Genomic DNA, 27,091 nt, shown 5'->3' with positions numbered 1-27,091 from the left:
AGCTTGTTCTGCGGATCATTTACTATGCTGCCATTTCATCGCTTTCCATGCCTTCAAAAGGCCTTTAGGAGACACGTCATTTTCTCCCTTTTAGGTTGAGCACTTTAAGAAATTTTGTTGATATGCCCTTTGCTTTCATTGTTGCTGGGGTTTTTTGTTTGCTTTTAAAGGGGCTGTTTTTGCATTTTATGGAATTGTAAGTCACTTTGAGGCATCTTTTTTCATTTAACAGCTGTCTGCTGCAATGTGAATTTTAAGGGGCCTAGAAATTAGATAGCCCTGTGGATGCTTCTGATTGTGGATCTCTCTCTCTCTCTCCACTGCCAGGTCAACATGCTGATCGGAATCATCGTCTTCAACAAGCTCATGTCTCGGGATGGCATCTCAGATAAGTCCAAAAAGCAGCGAGCTGGGTAAGGCCTTCCCCCCACACAAACACACACTGTACACACCAATTCCAGATACTCTTTTTTATGACAAAATGCTGAAGCTGTCATACCTGCCAGGAGAACAAGGTGCCATATATGTGGTGGCGCAATGATGTAGGAAGGAAGGGTGCTTGTCTCCTGCTGAGCAAAATATAAAGGGTTTTTTGGGGGGAGCCCACCCCACTACCTTTGCATAGGGAGAAATCCCAGCAATCTGGTTTTTATAGCAGATTCTGAAAATAATTAATATGGATATTTGGCTACCAGCGGCTACCAGCCATGCTGGCTATATACAGAAGGGGCTCTCTCCCAGTAAGTAACAGTGACTCACCTGCTGAGAAGCTAGCATAGTGGCTCCATCCCATCTGGTGAGCTGCTTTTGACTGTGTACTCCCACCAGTATTGGAGGCGGTATCCCTCTGAATATCACTCACTGGGGAGCTTGATTGCGGAGATTGCTGTTGCCCTCAGGTCCTGCTTGTAGGCTTCCCGCTGTGAGTACAGAATGCTGGACTAAATGGGCCTTTGTTCTGATGTGGAAGGGCTTTTATGTTTTCTAAGCAGGGACCTCCAAGTTCACCAGGTTCAGCTGAAAATTTGGTGGCAACTTACAGACGCACAACCCCCCCCCATGTAGTCTGCTTTGCTAGTCGTATTGGAAAGTGTTTTAACTCCCCTTGATATCACAGACACATGCATACACATACTGCCCCTTCTGAATCCAATGTGACCTTAGCTTTTTTGGGTGCAATGCAGCCTTTCCCCAAACTTACACCCTCCAGATGTATTAGACTACAACTCCCCATCAGTCCCATCCAGCATAGTCATGCTAACTGGAACTGATGGGCGTTATAGTTCAATGCATCTGGAAGATGCCATTTTGGGGAAAGCTTTTATAATGCATCAGAAATGCACTTTAGCATCTCAGAAAGACAAGGTATAACTCTGAGTTCCCAAGGTAGGTTTGCATGCTACCTGCGTGGTTGCTCAGACTTTACTTAGTTACCAGTTTTTTGTTACTTTAGGGAAAAGAGCATCAACTCCTGCAAGCCCTCTTTCACACAAGCGCTTGCGAACAGAGTGCCACATGGTGTGAAGCCTCCAGGTGCCTGTAGCAGCTAGCTGTTCCAACAGCTGCTACAACCGCCTGCTGAGAGCCTGCTTGTTCTCCGATGCAGCTTCAAACCCAAGAAGAAGCTAGGCTCTATGGGAGGGAGGGTGAGCAAGCTGGAACACAGCAGCAATGCTGGGAGGAAGGGTTGCGAGGGGGTTCTCCACAGGCAGCTGCAATAGCTGCTGGAAACACTGGCTGGCTCAGCTGAGAACAGTGGGTTTAGGTTGAGAAAGTGAGCCCTGAAAAAATGCACCGCTAAAGTCACCCCATGGCGGCTTTGCTCAGAGTTAATGATGGCAGTAAAACATCTACTCCACTTTCCCTTCCTATTTTGAGTCCCAGAGAGATTAAAACAATGAATGGGAGTGTGCACGTATGTGAGTCTGTGTGCATGCATTCATAAATGTGTGTGCATAAAATTACTTTTAGAAATGGGGGAGGTTTGAAAGAACACCCCCAAACTTGAATGAGGCGGGCCACTTTAAATCGTCCAAGGTCCTACTTTGAATAGAGTCTGACTCAGAGTGGAACTGACTAATATCCCAGCACTGTATTTCCCTGCCAGCCCCTTACCATGAAGAAGGGAGGAGGGTAACATACACTGAAGGGCTCCCTTGAACAGAAACCCTCCCAGGGAATAGCATTTCCTGCTCAGGATCAACAGCCCCACAATCCCCAGTGGGAAAAGGCACACTGTGCATTGGCTGCATGTTGATAGGAACTCATTATCTGCTTGTCCTTCTCCAGAATAAGGCCTTCAAGGAAATGGGGAGCAGCCCCTAAATGGGATTTTTGAGCAAATCAATCCTTTGAAAAGTTTATTAAGTAATGAACACTCAAAAATCCAAATTTATTTTGGGGTCGAGACATTGGGGCAAACAGCATTCCTGTTGCCAATCTTAGAGGGTTGGGTGCCCAAATTGCCCAGATCTACATTGAGAGTCAGAGCTCTGCTCACCCTCAAAGTGCCATTTTTGTCATGTGCAGACATCAGTGGCCCACTGTGTAGAGTGTTCCTGCCCTGATCGTACAGCATCTGTCTCACACACACAAAGTGGCAAAAAGCTCAAACCCTCATTTTAAGAACACCTTATTCAAAGCTTCTGGGGCAGCAGAGCTCCAGTTGATGGTGGAATGGCAGGGAGGAGGGCTCAGCCTCTGCCTGTTGCCTGGAATGTCAGGAGACACTGCTGAGTATGTATGGCACAGCTTGAGATAGAAGAGGGACAATGCCAAGTCCCACCCTCTCTCCCCAAAAGGCAGCCTTTCCCCTCCTCTTCAGCATCTGCCAAAGGGGCTAAATCCTGCCCTTGAATTTCTGCCTGCCTTGCTTCATGCTGGCCATTAACAAGCCGTGCTTCCTGCAACTAACCCAGCTCTCTGTTTCTCTCTTCTCTTTCCCCCTTCTCAATTGCTTTCTCCCCATTCCTCCTCCTGTTGTCTTGTTGCCTTGTCGCCTCCTTTTCCTTCTGGCTACTTTGTCTTCTTGCTGTGCCTCTTCCCTTCCACACCTTGATGGGCTGGTGGGTGTAACATAATGCATGTTGGTCGGTGTGGAACTGGGATCACCCTCAGCTTCAAGGATCCCCCGTGTGGCAGCCTGCTCTTGAAATGTACCAAGTGCGGTGTGGTCTCCAGCACAGCCCTGCTCACCGCCACTGCCAACAGCGCCATGTTAGTCTCTCTGTCTGTCCTCCTCACGCACTTGCTCTGCTGGCTGCCTTCTCTCTCTCTCTCTCTCTCTCTGGCTGCTTTGTTGACAGTGCATGTTGATGGGTGCTAAATTTTTCTTTCACTCGGCTGGGCTCTGTAATTTTACAGTTAGAAATGTCACCTGCTCTCACGGGAACTGCTAACGTTTACTTAAGGCGCAATTCCTTAGCTAGCAATTACTTTTGATGCTGTGGAGCCTCTTTATAGTGCCGGTTGATGGATACCATGGAGCAGTGATGGGGAACCTCCAGCCTCCAAATCTCATTAGCTCCACCAGGCCTCCCCATTTAGCCCACAAGGCTGTTTCAGCCAAGTCACACCCACCTGCTCCTATGTGACGCCAGGTAAGGGGCAGGTAAAGATGTGGCTCATGTCAAAAGTAGGGCTTGCACAGTTACCTACAAAGAATGCCCTGAGCAACAACGATCAGCTGCTTGTTGGTACTTTGGAAGTGCTGCACCTTCACAAGCACTGCTGTGATTAGGCCAAGGGAAATGGATCTGCTGTCAGATGGCAGGGAGGGGGGGGTGACCCCATCTACCTGTTTAGCTTGGCCCCTCTGGGGCTGGGGGAGGTAAGGACATGCAGCTCATGGGCCAGATTCAATTCCCCACCCCCACCACATACTATTGTCTGCTCTGGCTGGCAACCAATTCCCAGGGTCTCTGTTTTCTGAATTCCTGTGATCCTCAATCTTTGAGATGTCATAGACAGTGGCACGTGTTCTGGGGGCGTGGCGCTTGGCGTGCGTGGGGGATGCGTGGCACATGTCCGGGGGGGCGCCGTGATGGCACCCTACCGGAATAGTGGTGCCAGGGGTGGGCCACTCCTCTGCACTCCCATTCCTCCACCAGTGGTCATAGATTGAACTTTGGACCTTTGAATGCAGAGCACATATGGTTTTTCCACCACTGAAACCTCTTCTTTCCTTGCCAAACCAGGGCTTCTTGTTTCAGACTGGAAGCTGCCATTTCAGTGGGGTGGAACTTTATCCCCCAAAGCACTGAGGCTCTGTGTGGCGCCGCCATGGTCCCTTCATGTGGCTGTTTTCACCTCTGTGCTGCCTTTTCTAGGATGCTTCAACTACCTCCTCCTTCCTGAATCTGTCACCTAGATCAGCATCCCCCAGCCTGGTGTCCTTCTGGTGTTTTGGACCATAACTCTCATCAGCCCTAGCCAGCACATCTGATGGGAGTTGTAGGCCAAAACATCTGGAGGACACCAGGCTGCAGACCTAGATCATGCAGCAAATGAGATGTCATTATGTTGATGATGCAGAATTTAGCTCCATGATGTCATGGAGGACGTTCTTAAGAGAGGGCAGTTTAAAGAACAGAGGAAACACTTCATTTGCCAGTAGTGCTGAAAAATCAACATCATATTTTTATTTTATTTTTTGAAATGGAAGATGTTTTTCAGCACTGCCAAAACTATTTGCAAGAAGCAGCCAGTAGGTCTGGCCTTCACCCAAATGGCAATGGCAGTCGAGAGGGATGCTTGTGCAGTTGAATTTATCACCTCAGAATCTTCTCTCTACTGAACTGTCAAAACTCCTTTAGGTCATTTTTTTTAAAAAAAGACACTTTCAAAAACTATTTTTAAAAAATCTAATGAATTGAAGAACTGTTTGTTTACTGTCCTTTTAGGGTGCCCACAAGGCAATCCCAGACGCTGCATTACGTTTGAGCCAAGCTCTTCAATAGAACAGCTGCAGTAGTAGAGCCATAGAATGTCACTCTGCTCCTTTCTGCTCTCTCCACCAGGAAGGACTGTGAGCCACCTGCTCTTCCTCAGTACCTGCAAGGCCCTGAGGCTAAACTACACCCCCCCCCACACACACACTGACTCCGCTGCCATCAGTTGCTCTTCTGCTCCCAGGTCTGTTGCCAGCGGCATCTGGGCTTGCTCCAGGGAGATGAGCAGGGAAGCGAAGTGACTGTGGCTTAAGGGTTTTTTAATTTTTAAAGGCAGTAAAACACACACACACACACACACACACACAAAACACACCTTGCTGAAGAAGCACTTTTTGAAAAATCCCCTTATGTGTGAATTGCTTCAGATGGAAATTATTTTGGCAGCAGGGCAGAAACCATGTACCAGCTTGTCCAACCTACCCGGGGGGGAGGGGAGAGTTGGGCAGCATGGAGTTCCTCCATCTCCTCTTGCAAATTGATTATTCTTATAAGCCTCTAGAATTAGGCCCGGTTGGCACCCACCAGGGAAGGGACAGAAATCCATTCTGTTTGCATTTTAATGTGAACCTACCACATTTGCACATCCTGAAACGGTACGCAAACTGAAACACAGCTCTGCTTCAGAATTTGCTCTTCTCTGAATGAAAGAGAAAGGGGGGGAGGATAGACAAGCAAATGTATTAGGAAACTGGTGGCCCTCCTGATGTTGTTGGACTCCAACTCCCATCAGCCCCAGCCAGTGTGGCCAGTGGTCATGAAGGATGGGAGTTAAGAGCCCACCAACATCTAGAAGACCACCAGTTTCCCATATTCAGGTGAGATTTGGTTGCAAAAAATGCATATTCTAGACATAGGTTGCATAGGGAACATGTCAAGATTAACATGCATGAAAATGCACACATACTTTCACATGGACTTTCTTAAAATTTAAACAACCAGCCTATGTGGAAATGGGACAAATTAAATGTAGTAAAACTGAGAAACTGAGCACCTAGAGCACTCTCACACTCCAGCACAGCTCCATTCATCTTAATGAGCCTTGCTTATTTATCTTTTTAAAGCATTTGTGCCCCGCCCATTATAGCCAGAGAGGCTCCCAGAGTGGTAGGCAAAAATCAGTTCTAAGGGGGTTCCAGCCCTTCAGCTCGCAGACTGAAAAGACATCATGTCACATGAAAAAGGGGGAACGGGGAGGGAGGAGGAAATATCCCAAGCAGAAGTTCTTAAAGTCACAGCCAATGTCAGTGACTGACTCTGTCCATTGCAATCAGCTCCATTTCCGTTCCTCTACAGTTTGGCTTCCACTAAAACCTACATAAAGGGACGCGGGTGGCGCTGTGGGTAAAAGCCTCAGCGCCTAGGGCTTGCCGATCGAAAGGTCGGCGGTTCAAATCCCCGCGGCGGGGTGCGCTCCCGTTGCTCGGTCCCAGTGCCTTCCAACCTAGCAGTTCGAAAGCACCCCCAGGTGCAAGTAGAGAAATAGGGACCGCTTACTGGCGGGAAGGTAAACGCCGTTTCCGTGTGCTGCGCTGGCTCGCTAGATGCAGCTTTGTCACGCTGGCCACGTGACCCGGAAGTGTCTCCGGACAGCGCTGGCCCCTGGCCTCTTAAGTGAGATGGGCGCACAACTCCAGAGTCTGTTAAGACTGGCCCGTACGGGCAGGGGTACCTTTACCTTTACCTTTAAAACCTACATTATGTTTCTCACTATCAGCATTAGCCAAAACTGACATAATTAATTCTGATGCATTTCAACGGAAGGGAAATGTCATGTCACAAACAGTGCAGAAAAGAATGTAACTTTTTATGTAACATTTGCGGGCTAAAGAAAGAACAATAGCCACTTCCGCTTGTATTTGCTTGCATGGTTTCTGTTTCAGACCTTGCACAAAACATGTGAATTACAGAAGTTTCTGTCCCCATTTCCATTTACGACTGGATTCTCTGGCATCCTTACTTATAGTTCTGTCTGTCCTGCCCTTGACAAGCCTTGTGCAGGAGCCTTGCCTGGTGGGCTGCGCTTTCTTGCAAGATCAAAATCAGGACCCTCAACAATTTGGGGAGTGAGGGACTATGCAAAAGACAAAATGCACTGGTGGAAACAAACCTTCAGGTGATGTTTGGCAAACTGGCAATAGGCGCCACTTGGTTCCATCCGCTTCCCCTTCACAGTGTCTTCTCCCGATTATATTGCCAGGAACATTCTCCCTGTTTTCTTGCATTTCCTATAATGAGCCTTTAACAGCCGAGCGAAGCACAAGAGGAGACGTTAGAATTAAAAGATAGTTAGGTCTAATTAATCACATGCATGAGCTGCAGCTGCCTCCCTTTTCTCATCTCTCTCTTTCTCTTTCTCTCTCTGCATGACAGAGAGAAAATGAAGGGAATCCATCACATCTGGGAAAAGTTTCCATTTTGATCTGGAAAGGCAAAGAGGGCAATGTGCATGGAGTTAAACAGCAGCTCTAAAATGGATTTTATTTTTACATTTCTCCTCACCCCACCCAAATGTGGCCAGATGTGGAATTTGGGGAGGAGGTGCTATGTCTCTGCTAGAGCTGTTTTGATATGGACAGTTCTCATCTTAAAAAAAAAAGTGCAATCGCGTTGCAAGACAACCCCTTCTTAACAATTAGGATACCTCTAGAGAAAATGTGGTTGCAGACAGTGCTTTTTTTTCTGGGGCGATGCAGGGGGACGCATACCCCCTAAACATTTTGTGAATCTTTGTACTTTTGTCCATTTACTGTACTTCTTTTACCCAATTTAAACTATAAAATTGTGATTTTCTTGAGTCAAAATGAGAGTACCCCTAAACATTTTTTTTTTGGGGGGGAAGCATTGAGTACCACACTCATTGGATTGTGGGGTGGGGCATGGTGAGGGCAAAGGATGCAGTTATTCCTTAACCTCCTGGCCTACCCAGTCCCCAGTCGCTTTCTGGGCCTCTGTGAAGCCTACATCCTATTGAAAAAGCTGCTTATGGATCTCTCACCAGCTTGTCTAGTTTGACCCACAAACTTACCAATGGTGTCACTGAAGAAATAAACCTCAGAAGGGTGCCCAGTCGGTGTAGACAAAGCTGGGAGCTAATGCATAGGCCTCACAGAAATTCAAATCCCAGGTCAACTGCCTCTTTCACCCCAGTTCTTGGATACTGGGACCCTGCCAATGCCAAGGCTGCAATTACATTTATTTATTGCTTACTACAGGGGTGGCTGGGATGCGGGTGACACTGTGGGTTAAACCACAGAGCCTAGGATTTGCTGATCTGAAGGTTGGCGGTTCGAATCCCTGCGATGGGGTGAGCTCCCATTGCTCGGTCCCTGCTCCTGCCAACTTAGCAGTTCGAAAGCACGTCCAAGTGCAAGTAGATAAATAGGTACCGCTCCGGCGGGAAGGTAAACGGCGTTTCCGTGCGCTGCTCTGGTTCACCAGAAGCAGCTTAGTCATGCTTGCCACATGACCCGGAAGCTGTACGCCGGCTCCCTCGGCCAATAAAGCGAGATGAGCGCCGCAACCCCAGAGTCGGTCACGACTGGACCTAATGGTCAGGGGTCCCTTTATCTTTACTTTACAGGGGTGGCTAACAATTTGTGGCCTAAGGGCCACGTTTACCTTTGGCCCACCCTCCAGGGGCCACATGCCAGAAGTCAGTGTGGACACCCCTAACTCTTACAGGGTGCACACAGCCCCCGTTTCTCATCTAACTCAGGAAGATCAGCTGAGGACATGGGTTATTGCACCCTCCATTGTCATCAAATGATCACTCTGATGACAAGGGAGGGAGGTGGTTTGCATCCCCATCAGGGAACTGGTATGCATGGAGGAGCCGATTTTTCCCCAGATCTGATTTTTGTTCTTGTTGCCACCCCCACAATTGGTAGGTGCTGCAGAGGGTGCGGCAGAAAAAACGGCAGGCAGTGTGGCAGATCAGGCCCCTTGAACTGGGGTTTAGCATCCCCTGGTGTATTTGCAAGGAAAAGGTGCAGAAGCCATGTACCTGTTGCCCTGACAGGCAAAGCTATGTGGCAGATCAGTTAGGGTGGGTTGGGGGACTGAGGTAAGAAGCTGAGATGCAGCTAAGACAAGGCTGAGGTCGTTAAAAAATGAAGGAAAGGAAAATAACTGAGCTGCTAGATGCAGGGGAATCTTGGTCTTCCTCGTGGTCCTCATCATTAAAGGCCACCAGAATCCACTAGACATGGGAGGGTGTATCTAACAGCCATGCTCTGACATAGAGCCTTAAGGGACAAGTGGGCAATGCCTCTGACCAGGTGCAGAGTGTGTTGCTTCACTGAAGGAAGCAGGGAGCCCATACATTTTCCATGGTGTCTGCACAGAGCCCAAACATCTCTCTAGATATATAAGCATAACTGAACAGATCCGTATGTTCCTGGAACCCTCCACCCTCTGCCATGTTGCTTAATGTATGCTCATCTGCCAGCACTAAACTGCTTCCTGCCATCACCTTCTGCCCCCTCCCAAACTCCTTTGGTCACCTACCAATCGTATGCAAAGGGGCTCTTGTCGGGTGGCATGGGTGACCCGGCCCGTGTGCATTCCCCTTCTCCTTTGTGATTGGCTCCTGCACCTCTCTCTCACACCTTCTCCCCTCCCGCCCCCCCTCCCAGGGCATCGCTATGGAGCTCCTGCGTGGTCCTTCCCCTGCTGGCGCTCACCTGGATGTCGGCTGTGCTCGCCATGACCGACCGGCGCTCCATCCTCTTCCAGGTCCTCTTTGCAGTCTTCAACTCGGTCCAGGGCTTCGTCATCATCACGGTCCACTGCTTTCTGCGCAGAGAGGTGGGCGACATGCACTGCCAATGTGCTGGGACTTTCATTGGGTGTCCTCCTGCTGTGCTTTCTCTTTCCTGAGTCATTATTTTAACAAACACAAAACACATGAAGGAGAGATCACAGAATCATGGAATTGTAGGGGATCCTTAGATGCAGTACCAAGATGCAGGTAGACCCTATGTGGATTCAACCTGCAACCTTGGTATTATCAGCACCACGCTCTAACAAACTGATAACGAACTCCAAGAGCTGTTGTTGTGTAGTGGTTAGGGCATTGGGCTAGGACACGGCATACCAGGGTTTTGAATCTCATTGGGTGACCAGGGCCAGTCATCATTTCTCCGCCTAATGTACCTCATAGGGTTCTTGTGATGATAAAATGGGGGGGGGGGAGCCATGCACGCCTTGAAATAAAAAAGTGGGATGTAATAATACATTTCTCCAATTTGTAGCCTCTCAAAATTAGGCTGGTTTAACAGGCATCTAAAAAACAACAACCTCAAGCCTTTTTCCTTCTCTGACAATAAATTCATATACAGAAAACTTTTTGACATCCCCTCCAAATAAAAACCACTTAAGTCTGCCCCTGCTGGTGCTCCCATTTTTCTTGGGGATGGAACATTTCAGCTCAGCTTTAAGAACAGCAGGTTTTTCCAGTTTTCATTTAGATAATAAGTCGACCTCTCCTGTCTAGCATTTGGGAATCACTGTTCTGCACTGAGGTGAACCCAACCTCTTGAAGGCCATAGGCCACATTCCCTCCAGGGGCCACATACCAGTGGTAGATGTAGCCAGAGGTAAAAAGTGGGAGAAATAACAGCAACATAGCCTACATGCAAGGCATGCACAGTCCAGAATTTTACACCTGCACACCTGGCAGGCAAACAGAGTCATAGAGGGGTGTGGCCTGGGGGTCCATGGACCTGATGGAGAGGCCTGGAGGGCCACATTTGGACCCTGGGCCTGAGGTTCCCCACCCCTGGCCTACACAGAGGGGGCAGTCTTTTTGATGGGACACAGAGAAGGAGAATCCCCCAATTTATTTATTCCACACACACCCCACTGTTCAAAGCTTTGAGGTTTTTTCCTACTATCAAGCAGTATATAATTTTTATGAAGCAAAAAATAAATAAATGGCCTTTGCCATCCCAACCCACTTTCATTTGCTCGGGTTCTAAATCAGTCAGTCCAATTAATGGCTGCCTGGGACATAGGTGGAGAATTGGCTACATTTCCCTCAGCCTACATGGAGACAACCTTCTTCGTATTTCATCCATATACACACTGCAGGCCAGAGTTTTTCTCCCTACCCTTGACTTTTTACACTCCCCCATTTATCTTCGCCCGATGGGTGGTGAGCGACTGCTCCATAAACATAAAGCACAGGCCCCGCAGAGGTGGCCCATGCAATGCCCGCTGCTGCCAGCTGCTTTCCACATCCCTCACTCTCCTGTCAGGAGCGAGGAGCTAGTAATGGCCATGTCCTTGCCACAGATTTGGTCGCTCAGCGGCATTAAGGCTGGCACCGGGGTGCTAAGAAGCTCCTCCGAAACGGCTGGTGTGCTTTAGGCACGCAAGCTGAGCAAGTCACAATTTATGCAGACTAATAAACAAAAGCATTGGGGGGGGGAGGGGTTGAAGGGAGGCTTGATGCTAGCTCACAAATACTCCCAAGGTAACAGTGTATAAGCAGCAGTAGGAAATTTGTTGCTGCACGATTGGAAGCAGAAACTGATGCAAAGCCCTCCCCAAGCACATGCCGCCCACAGCTCATGCACCTCTATTTTGCTCCGCCCACTTCTGCATCTCTCCCCTTTCCCCCCTCCCGCAGTCACTGGCATGCAGCTCCCGAAAGGTTGCCTACGAGGGAATGTGGCCCTCAGTGTTTGAAAAGGTTCCCCACCCCTGGTCAAGCCAACAGGTGGAGATGGAACTTGATCCTCTCTACCACCAGTGTTGGCTCTGGTTGGTGGGGGAAGTAGCAACAGAACAGGAGCCAGAGTGAGGGAGAAGGTCTGAGGCCTCCAGAGACTTGAGACCACATTGCCTGTCTGTACCTCTCCCAGGTACAAGATGTGGTGAAGTGCCAGATCGGAGTGTGCAAGAGTGACGAGAATGAGAACTCCCCTGACTCCTGCAAGAACGGGCAAGTCCAGATCATGGTGAGTGAGTGTGGGGCCCATGTTGTAGGGTGGGAGAGGGAGAACCGGTCACATGTGCACAAAGGATGTTGCACTCCCCCCCCCCCCCCGCATCCCCTTCTAGGCCTTCACAAGCTTGTTTTGGCTGAGTCCTCCTTGATGGGATATTCGCAGAGCTGATGCTGACATGATCTAGAACCTTTCTGGGCACACACAGTAAGGAATGGTCTGTGCTTATATACTGCTTCCCACAAGTGTTTTCACATATGCTGTCAGTGATTCTTACAAGGGCTCTGTGGCCTAAGCTAATGTTATTTCTATGACAGAGGAGACACTAAGGGGGATTGGGGCTGTTGGGTGTCCTAGGCCAAAACATCTGGAGGGCACCAGGTTAGGGAATACTGATCTAGGGAGGTTATGTTTACTGAGACTTAAATCACTAGCTTGGCCACTATGTTTTAGCCTTTCAACACATCCAAGGTGGCAAAACTTGCCATTTTGGAAATGACATTGCTGCCATTTTGGATTAGGCATGTCCATCTTTGATATTGTGTGTGTGTGTGTGTGTGTGTGTGTGTGTGTGTGTAGTCAATCAGTTGTCAGATTTTAACACCACCATGTTGCATATGAACAGGAAAATACAGCACAATCATTTGAGCTTGGGTGGGTGGGTGGGTTTTATGTGGCATCTCCAAAAGAAAGTGTTTTAGTCAATTCTAGGCCTACGCAGAGTAGAGGCATTAACTAACAGCCCACTGATTTCCTTGAGTGCTCTGAGTAGAATGTAGTTGGCTGTAACTCCCTAAAAATGTTCAAAAAGCACTCGGTCTCCCTTCTCCAGCGTAATATTTATGCCTCTTGAAAGGCTCAAAGCTGGCTAAGGAACATCACTGAGCCACCTTTGTTGCCCACGATGCATTCATTTCTCCACTCCCACCTTCTCTCTGTCTCTTCCTCTCGCTTCCTCTCTCGTCTCTCTTTCGTTCTCTCCCTTTCTCCCCCTCTTTCTGTGTTTTTATAGACAGATTTTGAAAAGGATGTTGACCTGGCGTGTCAGACAGGTGAGTCCCTCTTCCTTTCTCTCTGGCACTCGTATGGGTCAGCCAGGGAGGCTTTGGGAAGAGCTTATCATTGAATAGGGAAGGGGTCAGTTAAAGTTCTTTCTGAGGACATTGCAGAACATGGGCCTCCATAGGGAAGAGGGATCAGGAGCATAGTGTTTTAGCAAGGATGGTCCTATGCTAGGCAACCAGCCCCTGAGCCCCCCAGGAACAGCACATCCCACAGGCAGGAAGGAAATAGGAAGGGCTAGGTCAAGCTGGTGACAAAAGAGACTAGCTGTCAGTCCCATGAGTTTCCAGCTTAAGGCTCAGCTGGCTTCCGATTAATCACCCACACCCAGTATTCACAACTGGCCACAAGGAACTCCCCTGTGCCATGTCATCTACCCAGCTCACAATTTCAATTCCGTGGTCTTTGCCAACCTGGTCCCCTCCAGATATTTTGCACAGCCAGTTCCCATCAGCCCCAGCCAGCATGTCCATGCTGTCATCTCTCCCAGCTTTGTATAGCTATGTTGTCTGGGGCTGACGAGAAGTGAAAACCAAAACATTGGGAGGGCACCAGGCTAGCAAATGCCAGCTCGCAGCATTTGCATGCCCAGAGGTGCCCAGAGACAGTTCCACCTCATCTTCCAGGTTCTTCTGGGCTGTTCTTTAAGCATACTTGGATCTCCAGGTTACCTCCATTTATGACAACAGCACCAGCTAACACCCTCCCCTGGTGTGCTCTTCAGACTGAGAAGTGCTCCCACCAAAGGGACTTTTCCACCTTTCTTCCTTCCCACCCAGCCCCAAATCCGCAGACTGAAGCATTCCCTAAGTGCAGGTGCTCCCCTTAATTCTCCCAGAAACTGTTTCATGTTCCATTTGACTGTCCACTTCCCTCCCAGTCCTCTTCAAAGAGGTTAACACGTGCAACCCAGCCACCATCACGAGCACCTTGTCGCGCATCTCCCTGGACGGGGACGAGGATCCGAAGCTCAACACCAGCTCCGAGGGCAGCCTGGGCTTCTCCACCCTTCCTGGGAATATCCCACCCACTTCCATCCTGGTCCAGGTGCCCAAAATGACACACAATGTTGTGAAAGGGCTCAACGAGCTCAACGACCCTCCTGCGAAGAAGGACGTCAACTTGGATCCAGCTCGGGGGGCGGTGTACCTGTGTGGCGACAGCAGCCTGCGGCAGTTGGATTATGGGTGGCTGCGGCCACAGGAGGCCACCCTGGAGAGCAACTACATGGTGCTGCCACGGCGGACAGTGAGCCTTAAGCCCTTCACCAGGGAGGAGGGCAAGCTCAACATTAAACTGGATGATGCACCGGGCCTGGCCAAGGGCCGCCACCCCATGGAAGCCGAGGCCTACCCCAGCTTTGCCTCCATGGACCACATCAACGTGAACCTGAACCAGCCGTACGGGACGGTCAAGCACCCCTACGGCCTCCAGTTCAAGCAGCACCCGACAGTACGGCAGATCTTGGCCTCAGAGCTGTCAGAGCGCAGCCGCACCATGCCACGCACTGTGCCTGGCTCCGCCATGAAGGTGGGCTCCCTGGAGGTAAGAGCGGCAGTGGGCGAGAGCAGGCCGGGAGCCTGTTTGATGACATGCAGAGGCAGTCGACATGTAGGCCAGCCTCCCCCAATGTAGCAGCTACCAAGTATGTTGGACAGCAACTTCCATCAGCTCTGGCCAATACAGTGCTGTGCTGTCTGTAGCTGATGGGAGCAAGGCTGGTGTAGACAGTGCTTTCTCAAAGTGGGAATGGGCATCGAGTCTGCATGCCTACATCTGTATTTATCTGCAGGTCACCACTTTATTGATTTATTTGTTTGAAAAGATGTATATACCGCTTGATTGTAATAAAACCTCAAAACAGTTTACAAAAATATTAAATTATGCACCGGCTAGAAGAGAGGGTGCGTGGGCAAAATCTATGTCTGTGCAGGTAAATCTATAGAAGGATGCACAAGTTGGTGGCTTGAGCATGAATACAGGGTGCCACAAAAGAGGGGAGTGTGCATGAATTAATGCAATAGCTGAGGAATATTCCAAACGATACAAAGGCCAATTTGCAGCAAAGAATACTGAACTATGTCAGTTTATAGCATCATAGTTCCCCAGCTCCAAAAAAAGAATCCTGGGAACAGCAATATGATGAAAGTGCTGGCACACAAGCCTAGTTCTTGCACAGCTACAGTCCCCGGGGTTCCACAGGTGAGCAATTGTGACGTTATTTTTAAGTTTGTAGCATCACTACACCCATTGAAAGTTGAGGTGCCGGCACCAAGCAGAAAGGGTTAAGAATTGTGAGGAGGGAGAACGTTCTTTCTGTAGTGCAGCCTTCACCATCCTGGTACCCTACAGATGCTTTGGAATGTGGCTGATGGGAGTTGTAGTCCAAAAACCTGGAGGGCATTGGGTTGCCAAAGGCTACTGCAGTAGGCAGAAATACCCATTCAGACTTTCATCATAAGCATGGAAGGTGCCTTTCCCCATCCCACTTTGGCACTCATTTCTATCCTCCAAAGGACCCTACAGATCAGTGTGGAGACCAGCTGGGTTTTGCTTCATCTCTTTTTCTCCACTCTTCACCAAATGTGGCATTTGCTCAGTGTCCTTTCCCACCCCCCACTTTGTTTGCAAAACAGATTCCCTGCAGCTGTGAAAAGGCAGATTTTGGGGGGTTTCCACCCTCAAGTCTGGCCTTTCAAAGGAGAAAAGAAGTCACTGCAGAGAAAGCTGATTGTGGGAATAACCTCCCATTAATTAAGAGCTGGCTTCAGCTCACCAGCAGTTGCTAATGAACACATATATGTGCGCCCACAGTTTTTGTGCAAAGCCATAGGCAGCAGCTTTTCCAAGCTGGGAAGAGAAATGTGGCTTTCTGGGAGAGCGGAAGAGTTTCTCAGCTTCCAATAAGAACCTAAGAAGAACCTGGCTGCAGCATCAGGCCAATGGCCCATCTAATCCATCTATATACTGATCTCACAGTGGTCAACCAGGAGCCTATGTGAAGCTGAAAGCAGGACGTGGGTGCATTGGCGATCCCCCCAATTGTGATTTAAACTATGTACTGTGTGAAGAAATACTTTTGTTTTGTCTATCTACCCTGTGCCTTCCAGCATTGAGCTTCACTGGATGGGCCCAAACTCTACAATTATGAAATAGGGAGGGGGGAAACCCTTTAGCCACACCAAGCAAATTATATACTGCCCTATCATGCCTCTTCTTACTCATCTTTTTTTCCAAACTGAAAAGTCCTAAACGTTGTAACCATTGCATGGGTCAATTCCCATTTGGTTGCTACCTAAATCTCTCTAGTCAGCTGGAAACAGGAAGTGCCAGTCAAACTGCCTCAGGAATTTGGGGTAGGGACCCTTGCCTCTCGTTGCTTTTGTGCTGCTGCCATAATGGCTTGGGTCTTCCTTTCTCCTCTTCCTCCTAAAATACTTTGACAGACTTCTACTCCAATCCTCCCATCCCAAGTCATGTTGATGGGCCTCCTTTATGTGCTATTAGGTTTTGGGGCCCCACCCTCCTCCCATACACGTGTTCTCTAAATGCTGAACAAATTAGTAAAGGCTTCTTTCCCTCCCTTCCTTTCCCCCCTTTTTTTGCATCCGTTTCCTTTGTGATATGCCTACATCCCTCCCCAGAGAAAAAGACTGCGGTACTCTGACCTGGATTTCGAGGTAAGTGCCTGCCCAGTCTTCTCTTCTTCCTGATGTCGCAAAGAGACCTCCTTTGCCCCAACGAGATTATTCTTGTGCTCTGCACAGCAGATGTCTATATGATACAGATCTCTATCAGCTTCAGTTTGTTACAGACTTAAACTGGTTTAAGAATAATTCCATCTCCAACACTTGCCCCACAGAACCTCAGGAAGTGTAGTTCTGAGCCCAGGAGGCCTATGAATTTCTAGCTATTCATGTCAAGCAAGAGTTCCCAGGATTCTTTGGAGTCAGTGATACTTGTCTCAAACCAATTAGGTTTGTAGTCTGGATATACGGCATGCCCCTCCAGACTCTTGTTGTTGTTGGGTATATTTTGCAAGCTGTCCTTAATACTGCAATAGTTTGTTAGTGGTGGATTTATACTGGACCATCCACACGTCATTCCACTTTATTCTGCAATGCTTCCCTAATGTTATCGCATTGTTGCTAATCTGGAGGGGGATCTCTTGCACTATAGTGCCAGAAAAGCAGGGCAAAACAAGCAAAATGGAATGTGTGTCTCATAGCAAGTTACAGGATTTGGGCAGGAAGTTATGGGACATGTATTGATGGGAAACAAAGCAGTATCTCCATCCCAAAAGTACACAAACAGTTGAAAGCAGCACCATGTGTAACCACCCCAATGCAATCATGAGCACAACTAATCATGTGACAAGTTAGAGAAGGTTTTGGCCAGCTGTTGTGTGGGTATGTAAGGAGACAAAACAGGATTGGGGAAAGAACCCCCACCCCACCCCTTTACTTAAGGCTCTCTCTTCTCAGAAGCCCAGTCAGTTTCTGGAGAGTCTCATATGTCATGCATGAGGAAGGGAGTAGGCACCGCAATACCCATTTTGTTTATTTCCTCTCTCAAGCCTCTTTTCCTGGTTCTGATTTAAGCATAATCTGATGAAATAGGCCCCCAAGTTTTATAACGGGCAATAAAGAGCGTTAGCAGTTGATTAAAATGCCGGAGCCAGAGATGCGAGTATTTTAGCTGAGTTTATGGGGGAAGAGGTAATATCCTTCCACTTACTGCGAAAGGTTTGATAGTGGGGTGCAGCTCCAGCCAGCCTTAAAGGCTCATCATCAACTGATTTCCGCCCATAAACGTTGACCTGACAGACTCTCTGGTCGTTGATCTGAGGAAAAGAAAAACAACACTCTGGGCCATCCTGCCAGCTACTTAACATCCAGCAGGGGAGAGGCAATAGCTTTCCGGAGCATTGACACAAGGTATGATAAGGACCTTCCAGGCTGCACCCACCTCATCCTGTGAACAGAATTTGCTAGGCTTTGTAGTGCTTCAGGAACCTGCAACAGCCTGAGACCACAACAGGACACAAGGAATGAGAAAACCACAGGGAACAATGCCTCTTTCAGACCGCCTAAAGCTCTCTTAAAAACTACTGCCTGCCTCCAGCCAGCCCCGGTTCTTTGTGAGTGGAAATTCAACAATGCTTTTGAATTCCCCCTTCAAAAACTAAAAGGATATATTGCAGAGGTTAGAGTAGATGACCCTCTAGGTCCCTTCCAACTTTACCGTTCTATGATGGGGTTTGCTTCATGCTTGTTATCTAAGTGGCTACTCCTTGTGCCACACTAATCAGGATAATATATTTATTATTAGTATATGATTGGTCATCCCAGCTCACCTGATCTGGGGAAATAAAGAGATTTCACCTTAATAGCACAAAACTCTTCCCATTCAAAAATCTTCAGAACAGCCCTGCAATGTTGACCAGTACTGATCATCCTCATCATCTGCAACAAGGATGCAGGGCATTTTTCAGCCTGAGGGCTGCATTCCCTTCTGGAAAACCTTCCGGGGTGAGGGGAACCTGCCAGGATGAAAGGCAAGAAAGTGGGTGGAGCAATGGAGGTGACTCTTCTCTTTTTTTTAGCATTAAGCCATGCAAATGGTCAGAGCTTACACACACATACACAAAAGGCATTATCACAGCTCAGAGAATGCTGAGCTAGAAGGACCAATGGTCTAATGCAGCATCTTCCTGCGTTGCAAGCAAAAGTGCTTGGGGAGGAGGGTGTGCAGGAGGGATGTGAACAGAGGAGGAATCTGCAGAAGTCCACATGAGGTTCTCCACTCCTGCTGCACAAGCAAGTGCTGGATTAAGGTTGCCAAGGGAAGCCAAGGCTCAGGCTGGGATGGATAAGGGGCTCCTTACATTTCATGTGCTTTGAACCATCCAGAGATGCTTTGGGAGATGAGCTCCTGTGCCCACTGACTTCTCTGCTCTTTCTCTGCTCTCTCTCCCTCCCCTCTTGGGACTTGTTGATTAAAAAATCTGCAGAAAGTCATGCATACAAGAAAGCGCCACTCAGAACTTTACCACGAGCTGAATCAAAAGTTCCACACACTGGACCGGTATCGGGCTCCAGCTACCAACGCAGCAAAGGTAAGAATGGGAGGAAAGCAAAGGAACAAAATCCTCCCTCATTAAGGCTCGGAGAGCATCTGGCAATAGTATTGAGCAGGGCTTAATCTGATTGGCAGGGGTGGGGTGTGTGGTTCAAACTCAGCACCTGTTTTGAATGCCTCTGGAACATGTGACATCATAATGCTCCTGAGCATATGCAGAAGTCAGGGCAGATGAAATAATTTAATTGGTGCAACACAGATTTCACATTTGGGGTTCGTTTGAACAGGATGACCACTGATTATTTTTTTTTAAAGAAAGTTGCATTTAACTATGAAAGATAAAAAAGAGTCTCATGACACCTTAAAAACTAGGAATCTTATTATGGACCAATAGAGTCCACTTCTTGATGAACAGAATTGAATTTCTTTGGGTCTGAATAGAGACAATGGGTTTCTTTCCCAATACTATACTCACCTGCTATATAGGAGGCATCCACAGTAGGGTGTTTCTGAAGGCAGCTAAGAGGACATTGGGTTGTATCCAACTAAGTTTTACTCAGAGTTGACCTGCTGAAGTTAAAGAACTTAAGTTAGTCATGTCCATTAACTCCAAACAGGACTAGCATTGCATCCAATCCATTTGTTTGCTTGGGCTTTTCTGCAACTACATTATTGGCCAATTTTAGATAATGTACATATCCCCAGCATTGTTTAGAGTTTGCTGTTGATTTTATTTAGATTTTATGCTCTTAACACTTGAATGATGAATTTTGTTCTATAAACCACTTTGGGGTCCTTGAATGTATTTTAATAAATAAAACAATAAATAATTAACCCCACATTGCCAAATTGTTTGTCACTTATCACTGCTTTCGGAAAAGGGTCACTCTGCTTCTCTTACATGTATTCTGGCTCTAACTGAACTGTCACTATCTGTACTTTTTCTGTTGTTTCCCCCTGACCAACCCCAACCATCCACACTGCTTACAATTCCACCCCTGTTACAACCATGTGCATAGCTAAGCTGTGCCTGCAACTGAGGATGTTTAAAAAGCAGATTAAATGTGAAGACAAGAGGAAAACACACTACAAAGTGACATAGACTAGGAATCCTCCGATTCACCCATCCTTAGTATAAACTCTGCTGAATTCCACACCAAGAAATACCACAGTTTGGGCCCAGGTTGAGTTGGATCACAGAGTGGGAGGGGAAGCATAGTCTATCGGCTTAATTCTTCTTGTTGTTCTCACACAGAGAGAAAAGCGGTGGAGCGTCTCTTCAGGGAGTGGGGAAAAGAATATGCCTGGCGTAAGTTTTTGTTATCCTTTGATAACGGGAGAGAGGAAGGAAGAAGAGAGATGCATTATGGGAGAGGATTTGCTGGTGCTGGCCACCTAATATACAAAGTAGGAAACAGGCCAAAGCCATCAAGAAGAGCATCTGTAGCTTCTAAAGCTATTGCTGAGTCCACAGGACACCAGAGAGCCTTGGCAAAGGCAATTGCTATATGTAGAGAATACCACAGTCATGCTACGAAGGGTTTTGGACAGGATTCCAGTCCCACCTGGAGAAACCAGGGATTGAGCCTTTGACAGGCATCCTTGTATGTGCAGTCATTTCTGGGCCAGCCATTTTCAGCGGAAGCTGCTCTGTGTATCTTGTGCGGATTATTTTTCACTCTGTAGCCTAACAGCACCCCTCCCCTCTCCTTCGCTCTCTCTTCTTTCCCCAGCAGGAAGTCACCAGCCCAGAGAGCCGGCAGCAGAAGCAGAAGTCTTGGAGCACCTTCAAGGCCATGACGCTGAGCTCCCTGCCCTCCAAGCACCGGGAGAAACTGGAGCTGCACTCCGCTGACTGGGAGAAGCATTGCATGAGCCTGGATCTATCCGAGGGGGACTTCCAGACAGAAGTGTGAGCCTCGTGAACTCTGGGATTTATCGATCTATAAATATATATAAATATATATATATATTTTCACACTGACACTTTGGAAAAAGAAGACAAAAAGAAAAGACAGCTCCATCCCCTTCCGGCGGTTTTACTGAGGAGGGGGGCAGTTTTGGAAACAGTGGCCACCTCTTTAGATGGTCCTCAGGAGGAGGAGGAGACGGGGCGGGATAGCAGGAGCTGCACCCTCCCCAAGTGTCACAAAGGCACAGCCATGCACACACCCCACATAAGCACTTGCTCCACTTGGAGGTCATGATGAGTCGGGGAGGCATTCACACACAGAGAGAAAGACACACACCTTCTGCCAGCCCCTCTTTTTCCCCGTGCAGTGATTCACCGCCAGGATCCAAAAGCGCTCACACAATCACGCCAGCGGCTGTTCTGGCCTCAGGACTTGGAGGGGCAGGGGCAGGCTTCCCCCCACTTGGGGGCAAGAGAACCAACCTTAACTCTTTTCTATCTGGACCTTTCCTCAAGCCATGCACTGTGTGCACGGCCAGCAGTCTGGGATAGCTGTCGCCACTGCCCTGTGTCTCCCCGTTTGAGACTCGGCTCCTTGCACTGTCCTCCCTCCAGCACCAGATCTCCCTGCCTGGGCAGCGGGGGAGAAGACCTGGCTCCTTCTCTGCCCCATTCTGCCCCAGGTTGAATCTGAGTCTCCCTCCCTACCTGGAACACCCTCCCCACGTCTTCCTTCCCCATCCTCACCTGCTCTATCCCAGGCCGGGTGGGCGCTATGTTTGTTGGAAATAAAACATTCACTCTGTGGAACTTTTGCTGCTGTTTGGTTCTTGGTTTTACTGCTCTTTGACCAATGATGTAAGAACAAGCACAGGACGCCCTGCCTTATACCAAGTCAGTATATGGCTGACGAAAATTCATTAACAGTAATGTACCAAAATTCAACTCGTTCTAATACTTAAGAGTCTTAAATGCTATTTACAATGCCAAAATAACATACCCAACTCAATATTTCAAAGCCAAGCAGTTCAATATGCTTGCAATAAGTCCAAGCAGTGCTTGGGGGGGCGGCGCAGGGGGGGCACATACCCCTAAACATTTTGTGAATCTAAGTTTGGCCTCATTGAAGGGCAGTATTTCAATATGAGTAGGAAAATGAGAGTACCCCTAAACATTTTTTTTAGAAAAAAAGCACTGAGTCCAAGAGAATAACTCTATTTCTATATTTGTTGCTGATGCGATTCCAATGGAACTCCAGCAACAAGATAACTTAATATCAATCTTTGTTTCATAAATCTTCTTCTGGTTGGCCCAAAATGGAACTTCAGCCTTGAGAAGACACTCTTTTCAAAGAGAGCAAAGCTGGCTCATGCTTGAGCCGCTGTCCTTGTTTTTTGCATTGACCATGAAATAGCAAAATCTGAGGGCTTACTAAACCCCTAACAAGCCTCCATAATGGATATTATTGGGCTGTCTTCAGCCTGGAAGGTAACACAGGTTGGGTAGGCTTGTTCTCCCTTAAAAAGGGGGAGGTAATATCATGTGCAATTTTGATCTGACCTCCCCAGTTTGGGACCTGCTAAGCCAAATGTAGCCCACCAGCTTGCTCTGGGGTCCTTCCAGATGCTTGAAATGCAGGCTTCTGACCAGACAGTAAAACCAAAATATTAACTGAACCTTAGCTGCGTCACTATACCTGGCTAGTGGACTGTATTTTACTTAGAATCATAAAATCATAGAGTTGGAAAGGACCAAGAGGGTCATCTGTTCCAACCACTTGCAATCTTTTGCCCAATGTGGGACTCGAACCCACAACCCTGAACTGTTCCTCAGAAGGCTTGGTTTCCAGACCCTTAACCATCTTGGTCACCCTCCTCTGCACACGCTCCAGCTTGTCAATATCCTTCAATTGTGGTGCTCAGAACTGGGCACAGGACTCGGGGTGTGGTATGACCAAGACCAAACAGAGTGGTGCTATTACTTCCCTTGATCTGTACACTGTTGGTTGTGGGTATCTAGAGTTTCAGACGGGACTTTCCCAGCCCTATTCAGAGATGCAAGGGATCAAACTTGGGACGGATGCAAGTCTCAGGATTTTTGCACATCACAGAACCTGGATTCCTTGAACACAGGGGAACTCTGGCTACACACTACTTAGGTCATATATATCACAGTGACAATGTATCTGAGTGAGGTTTTGCACACCCCTGGGCAGGCGCTGTTTATTTCTGCTGGGCTCCAGAGTACCCTGAAAGGAAAATGACAAAATGACTGTGCATCTTCAGCTGCTCCACACGTTACCAGAGGCAGCAGGGAAAGCAAAAACTGTTTGACAATAAATACAGCCAGCGGGGAGTTTGGAGAACACCTTCAGCCTGAGTCACCTTGTTAGAACAGATGGGAAGCAGCCACATTGGACTGGTTCCTTGGGAGGGCTCTGCTGCCAAGTGCAGGCTCTGCTTGGCAGCTGTTCCAGCGCAACACAAAAGGAAGAAGGGAAGAGCGGCGATTATTGATCCTTCCTTGCCCACAAAGAGGAGGAGGAGGAGTCTAGAACTGCTGGCAATTTCCAACCCAGCTGCAGTTCAGAGTTTGCAGATTTGGTTGGGAAATGGTGTTTTCTGAAATGAGGGGAGACACGAAACACAATCTGTGGCATGCCCCACATGCCCCATCTGTCCACACCACCACCCTGCCCTCCAATCAGGCCTTCAGATGGGGCTGAAGTGAAACAACTCACATGCCTCCCAATTACAAGTGATGAATCTAGAAGGCTCTTTCCGTTATTATTTGGTGGGGGCACCCTTTGAACTGGCTTGTCTGGGTTTGGGGAGATCTTACTGGTGGTAGTGCCCCCCCTGTTTCTTTTTATCGACCTCCAGGTGTTTGCAATTTATCAAAAGGTTTCTATCTTGGTTTTCATTCACAAAAGAAATTCTGAAGCAGTTCAGACAATAATAAAATGTAAGACTATCCAATAAAAAAATAATCAATAAAGTTAACACAATAACCAAGGTAAGTGGTTATTAACAATATTACGGATCAGAGAAAGCCTGGCTCAGGGTTCTGAATAGCAGCTCCCATCCTCAGCTACCATTGGCTATGATGACTGGGGCTGATGGGAGTTCTGAAGGGGCATGTGCTGGCTACCTGTGGCCCAAGTGAACAGGTAGGTCTTTAACAACAACAACAACAACAAAATTCTTATACCCCACCCATCTGACTGCCCCAACCACTCTAGGCAGCTTCCAACAAAAATACAGAGGGAAAGAAGAAGGATAAGCAAAACCTAACCTAACCAAACCATCAAGCCTTAAAAACTTCCCCAAGCAGGGCTTCCTTCAGATGTCTACAAAAAGTTATTTAGTTGTTTAACTTTTTGACATCTGCTGGGAAGGTGTTCCACAGGGTGGTGCCTTGTAATTTCACTTCTCACAATGGGGAAACTGCCAGAAGGCCCTCTGAGCTGGGCATCAGTGTACGGGCTGAACAATGAGGGTGGAGGCCCTCCTTCAGGTATACAGGGCCAAAGCCATTTAGGGATTTAAAGGTCAACACCAACACTTTGAATTGTGCTTAGAAACATACCGCAAGGCAACATGGATCTTTTAAAACCAGTGTTATATGGTCCCAGCAGCTGCTCCCAGTCACCAGTCTAGCTGTCACATTCTGGATTAGTTGTAGTTTCTGAGTCACCTTCAAAGGTAACCATGTAGAGCGCATTGCAGTAGTTCAAGTGGATGATAACCAAACCATGTACTACTCTGGCGAGACATGGTTGGTGTTCACCAGATCTCAATAAGGAAGAGTATTCCTCATGGTAAGTGCTACCATGGAGAAGCCCCTCCTGTGTGCCCCTACCAGATGGGTGTCTGAAGGGTATTGTATGGTCAGGAGGACCCCAACCACAGACCAGAGAACAGTCTCTCAGATAACATGGCCTCTCAGACAACAAGACTAATACTTTAAACCTAGTTTGGTTACTGATTGGCAACCAAGACAGGTCATTCAGTGCAGGAGATTATGAGTTGCCCAACAGGGTGCACCACTGTGAGATCCCAACTCCCATTCACCCCAGTCACCGTTGTCCAGTGATCAGACATGCAGTGGCAGTTCTGCAGTGTCTGATGAGCCACAGGATCCTCTTCCTTGATTTGAAAGCTGCCAGCAGTGCAGGCCACCACACACACAAACACATGTTTAGAACAGAATCTGTGTATCTGGCAAAGGCATTTAAAAGCCCAAAGAAAGGGAGGATGTAATTCTCTAATTCCATAATAGGGCTGCCTCTTTATGCCCTTCCATTAAAAAAATGGAATTTTTAAAGGGCCTGGGCCAAAGAAAAATAATAATTCTGAGTTCCTGGAACCAGGTCCATGGGAAGTTGATATATGGAGGATTCTGTCCTGGAACAGAGTTCTGGAGTTGATCAATTCCTGCTCTATGAGGCCATGAACAAGAAAAAGTCCTAAACACAGCACACTCACCCATTAACACCAGTCCCACCAATTTTGTCTGCATCACCTAATCCACTGTGTGCCTCTTGGCTTTCCTTGGACACTGCTAATTTGCTGCCTCTTGTAACAGCTGGCCATGTGGGGCTGAAGCATCTGGCTGGGTTTCTAATGAGACTGACCCCAGACAGTTCCTGAGAACTGCAGACTTTTAAAAACAGGTTTGATGTGTGAGAGTAAGATTTAATCCAAGTCTATAATGGGCAGACAGGTTAGTAATAAGGGACCACACTGCCAAAAGCAGAGGCACCAGAGCTTTATACAAAGGGAGTGTTCAGTTTCTTGTTACCCTCTGTTCCTTCATTATGAAGTTCCTGCTCAGGCCAGGGGATAAATGCAGTCTTCAGGACTCTGACCAGGCCAGGCTTCTCAGTGACTCCTGCTCCTGGAGTGTCTGAGCCAGGCTGGAATGTGTCCTCAAATGTGTTCTGTAGTGATGCCTCTGGCTCACCTGAATGGAAGATGGAGAGATTGGGGGGGCAGGTGTGATTAGGGCAGCTGTTCATGTAGGAATGGATTTAAGCACTAGGAGAGGATATATATTGTTATTATCCTTGCTCATGTGAGTAAGATTAGTAGAGTACCACTCTTTGCAGCTTAAATTTAGACGCTAAAACAAGGTTGATTTAACCTTCTAGAAACAATAATCCAGGATGATTTAAGGCAAACTGGATTTTTCTGGCATTACTAGGGTTGATTTTTTTTATATAGGAAAACCCGAATAGATATTACCCCACTTTCCTCCTTAAAAACATCAACCACAAAGACATTGTTTTGTGAAGAAATAAAAGTAGTATTTACTTACATAATCTAGGTCTTGAAACATCACCTATAGTAGCAAAATGAAGGCAGGTTTATAACTACAGTGGTACCTCGGGTTAAGAACTTAATTCGTTCTGGAGGTCCGTTCTTAACCTGAAACTGTTCTTAACCTGAGGTACCACTTTAGCTAATGGGGCCTCCCACTGCCGCCATGCCACCGCTGCACGATTTCTGTTCTCATCCTGAAGCAAAGTTCTTAATCCAAGGTACTATTTCTGTAGCGGAGTCTGTAACCTGAAGTGTCTGTAACCTGAAGCGTCTGTAACCCGAGGTACCACTGTACTATGTTACAAAAGTACAAAATGTAAGTTTAAAAATGGGTCTGAGCTGCAGAACTCAGACATGTACAAGTGAGCAGCATGGAAGCATGACGAAGAAAGAGAAAAATGCCTGGGCAAGCAGGACGTATATAGGGCTACAGCTTCCTGTCTAGGCAGACAAAGCAAATGATCTCACAGAGTTCTCTCTAGCAAATTTTACAGGACATCTCTGTGAGCCTCAGCTCCTTCATGTGCCTACCTGGCAAAACATGAATTGTTGGATTGACTGAAACAATGTCCTACAGTTGACTAGGCAAAGAGAGAAGCAGCAGCCTATCCAAGAAGAGCCTTGCTATAAAGCAGTGGGGGAGGGTTGCTTTTCTGCCCGAGGGCCACATTCCTTTCTGGGGAACCTTCTGGGGCCACATGCCAGTGGTGGTCAGGGCCAGAGGGAGAAATGGTTAGGCAGGGGTCAGCAAACTTTTTCAGCAGGGGGCTGGTCCACTGTCCCTCAGACCTTGTGGTGTGCCAGACTATC

At 47.8% G+C, this 27,091-nt stretch overlaps 1 protein-coding gene and 2 long non-coding RNA genes across 12 annotated transcripts in view; 1 reads left to right on the top strand and 2 right to left on the bottom strand.

Annotated features, from left to right (window-relative positions):
* ADGRB2 (adhesion G protein-coupled receptor B2) overlaps window positions 1–21,767 on the top strand; it is a 162,374-nt gene extending 140,607 nt beyond the window's left edge. For 5 of the 10 annotated variants that reach the window (XM_053398961.1, XM_053398962.1, XM_053398966.1 and 2 more), the window contains 10 exons: window positions 328–413; window positions 3,118–3,216; window positions 9,587–9,758; window positions 11,819–11,914; window positions 12,915–12,954; window positions 13,845–14,509; window positions 16,609–16,644; window positions 18,978–19,082; window positions 20,301–20,354; window positions 20,779–21,767. In XM_053398961.1, the coding sequence (XP_053254936.1) occupies window positions 328–413; window positions 3,118–3,216; window positions 9,587–9,758; window positions 11,819–11,914; window positions 12,915–12,954; window positions 13,845–14,509; window positions 16,609–16,644; window positions 18,978–19,082; window positions 20,301–20,354; window positions 20,779–20,961 (1,536 nt within the window). In that variant the 3' untranslated portion in view covers window positions 20,962–21,767. Of the gene's footprint in view, window positions 1–327; window positions 414–3,117; window positions 3,217–9,586; window positions 9,759–11,818; window positions 11,915–12,914; window positions 12,955–13,844; window positions 14,510–16,608; window positions 16,645–18,977; window positions 19,083–20,300; window positions 20,355–20,778 lie in introns of those variants that run through there. The other 5 variants (XM_053398960.1, XM_053398959.1, XM_053398963.1 and 2 more) reach the window with 5 other exon arrangements.
* Window positions 6,077–9,741, bottom strand: LOC128418859 (uncharacterized). Its single transcript, XR_008331773.1, has 3 exons — window positions 9,635–9,741; window positions 6,643–7,188; window positions 6,077–6,263 (listed from the first exon to the last, which is right to left on the bottom strand). It is a non-coding gene; the product is annotated as an uncharacterized LOC128418859 (long non-coding RNA).
* Window positions 16,524–26,605, bottom strand: LOC128418860 (uncharacterized). Its single transcript, XR_008331774.1, has 4 exons — window positions 26,277–26,605; window positions 19,521–19,612; window positions 17,702–17,807; window positions 16,524–16,738 (listed from the first exon to the last, which is right to left on the bottom strand). It is a non-coding gene; the product is annotated as an uncharacterized LOC128418860 (long non-coding RNA).
* Window positions 26,606–27,091: the final 486 nt, after the last annotated feature.

The sequence above is a fragment of the Podarcis raffonei genome, chromosome 8 (assembly GCF_027172205.1).
Source record: "Podarcis raffonei isolate rPodRaf1 chromosome 8, rPodRaf1.pri, whole genome shotgun sequence".
Classification (NCBI taxonomy): domain Eukaryota; kingdom Metazoa; phylum Chordata; class Lepidosauria; order Squamata; family Lacertidae; genus Podarcis; species Podarcis raffonei.
This window is presented reverse-complemented; position numbering and strand designations above follow the sequence as displayed.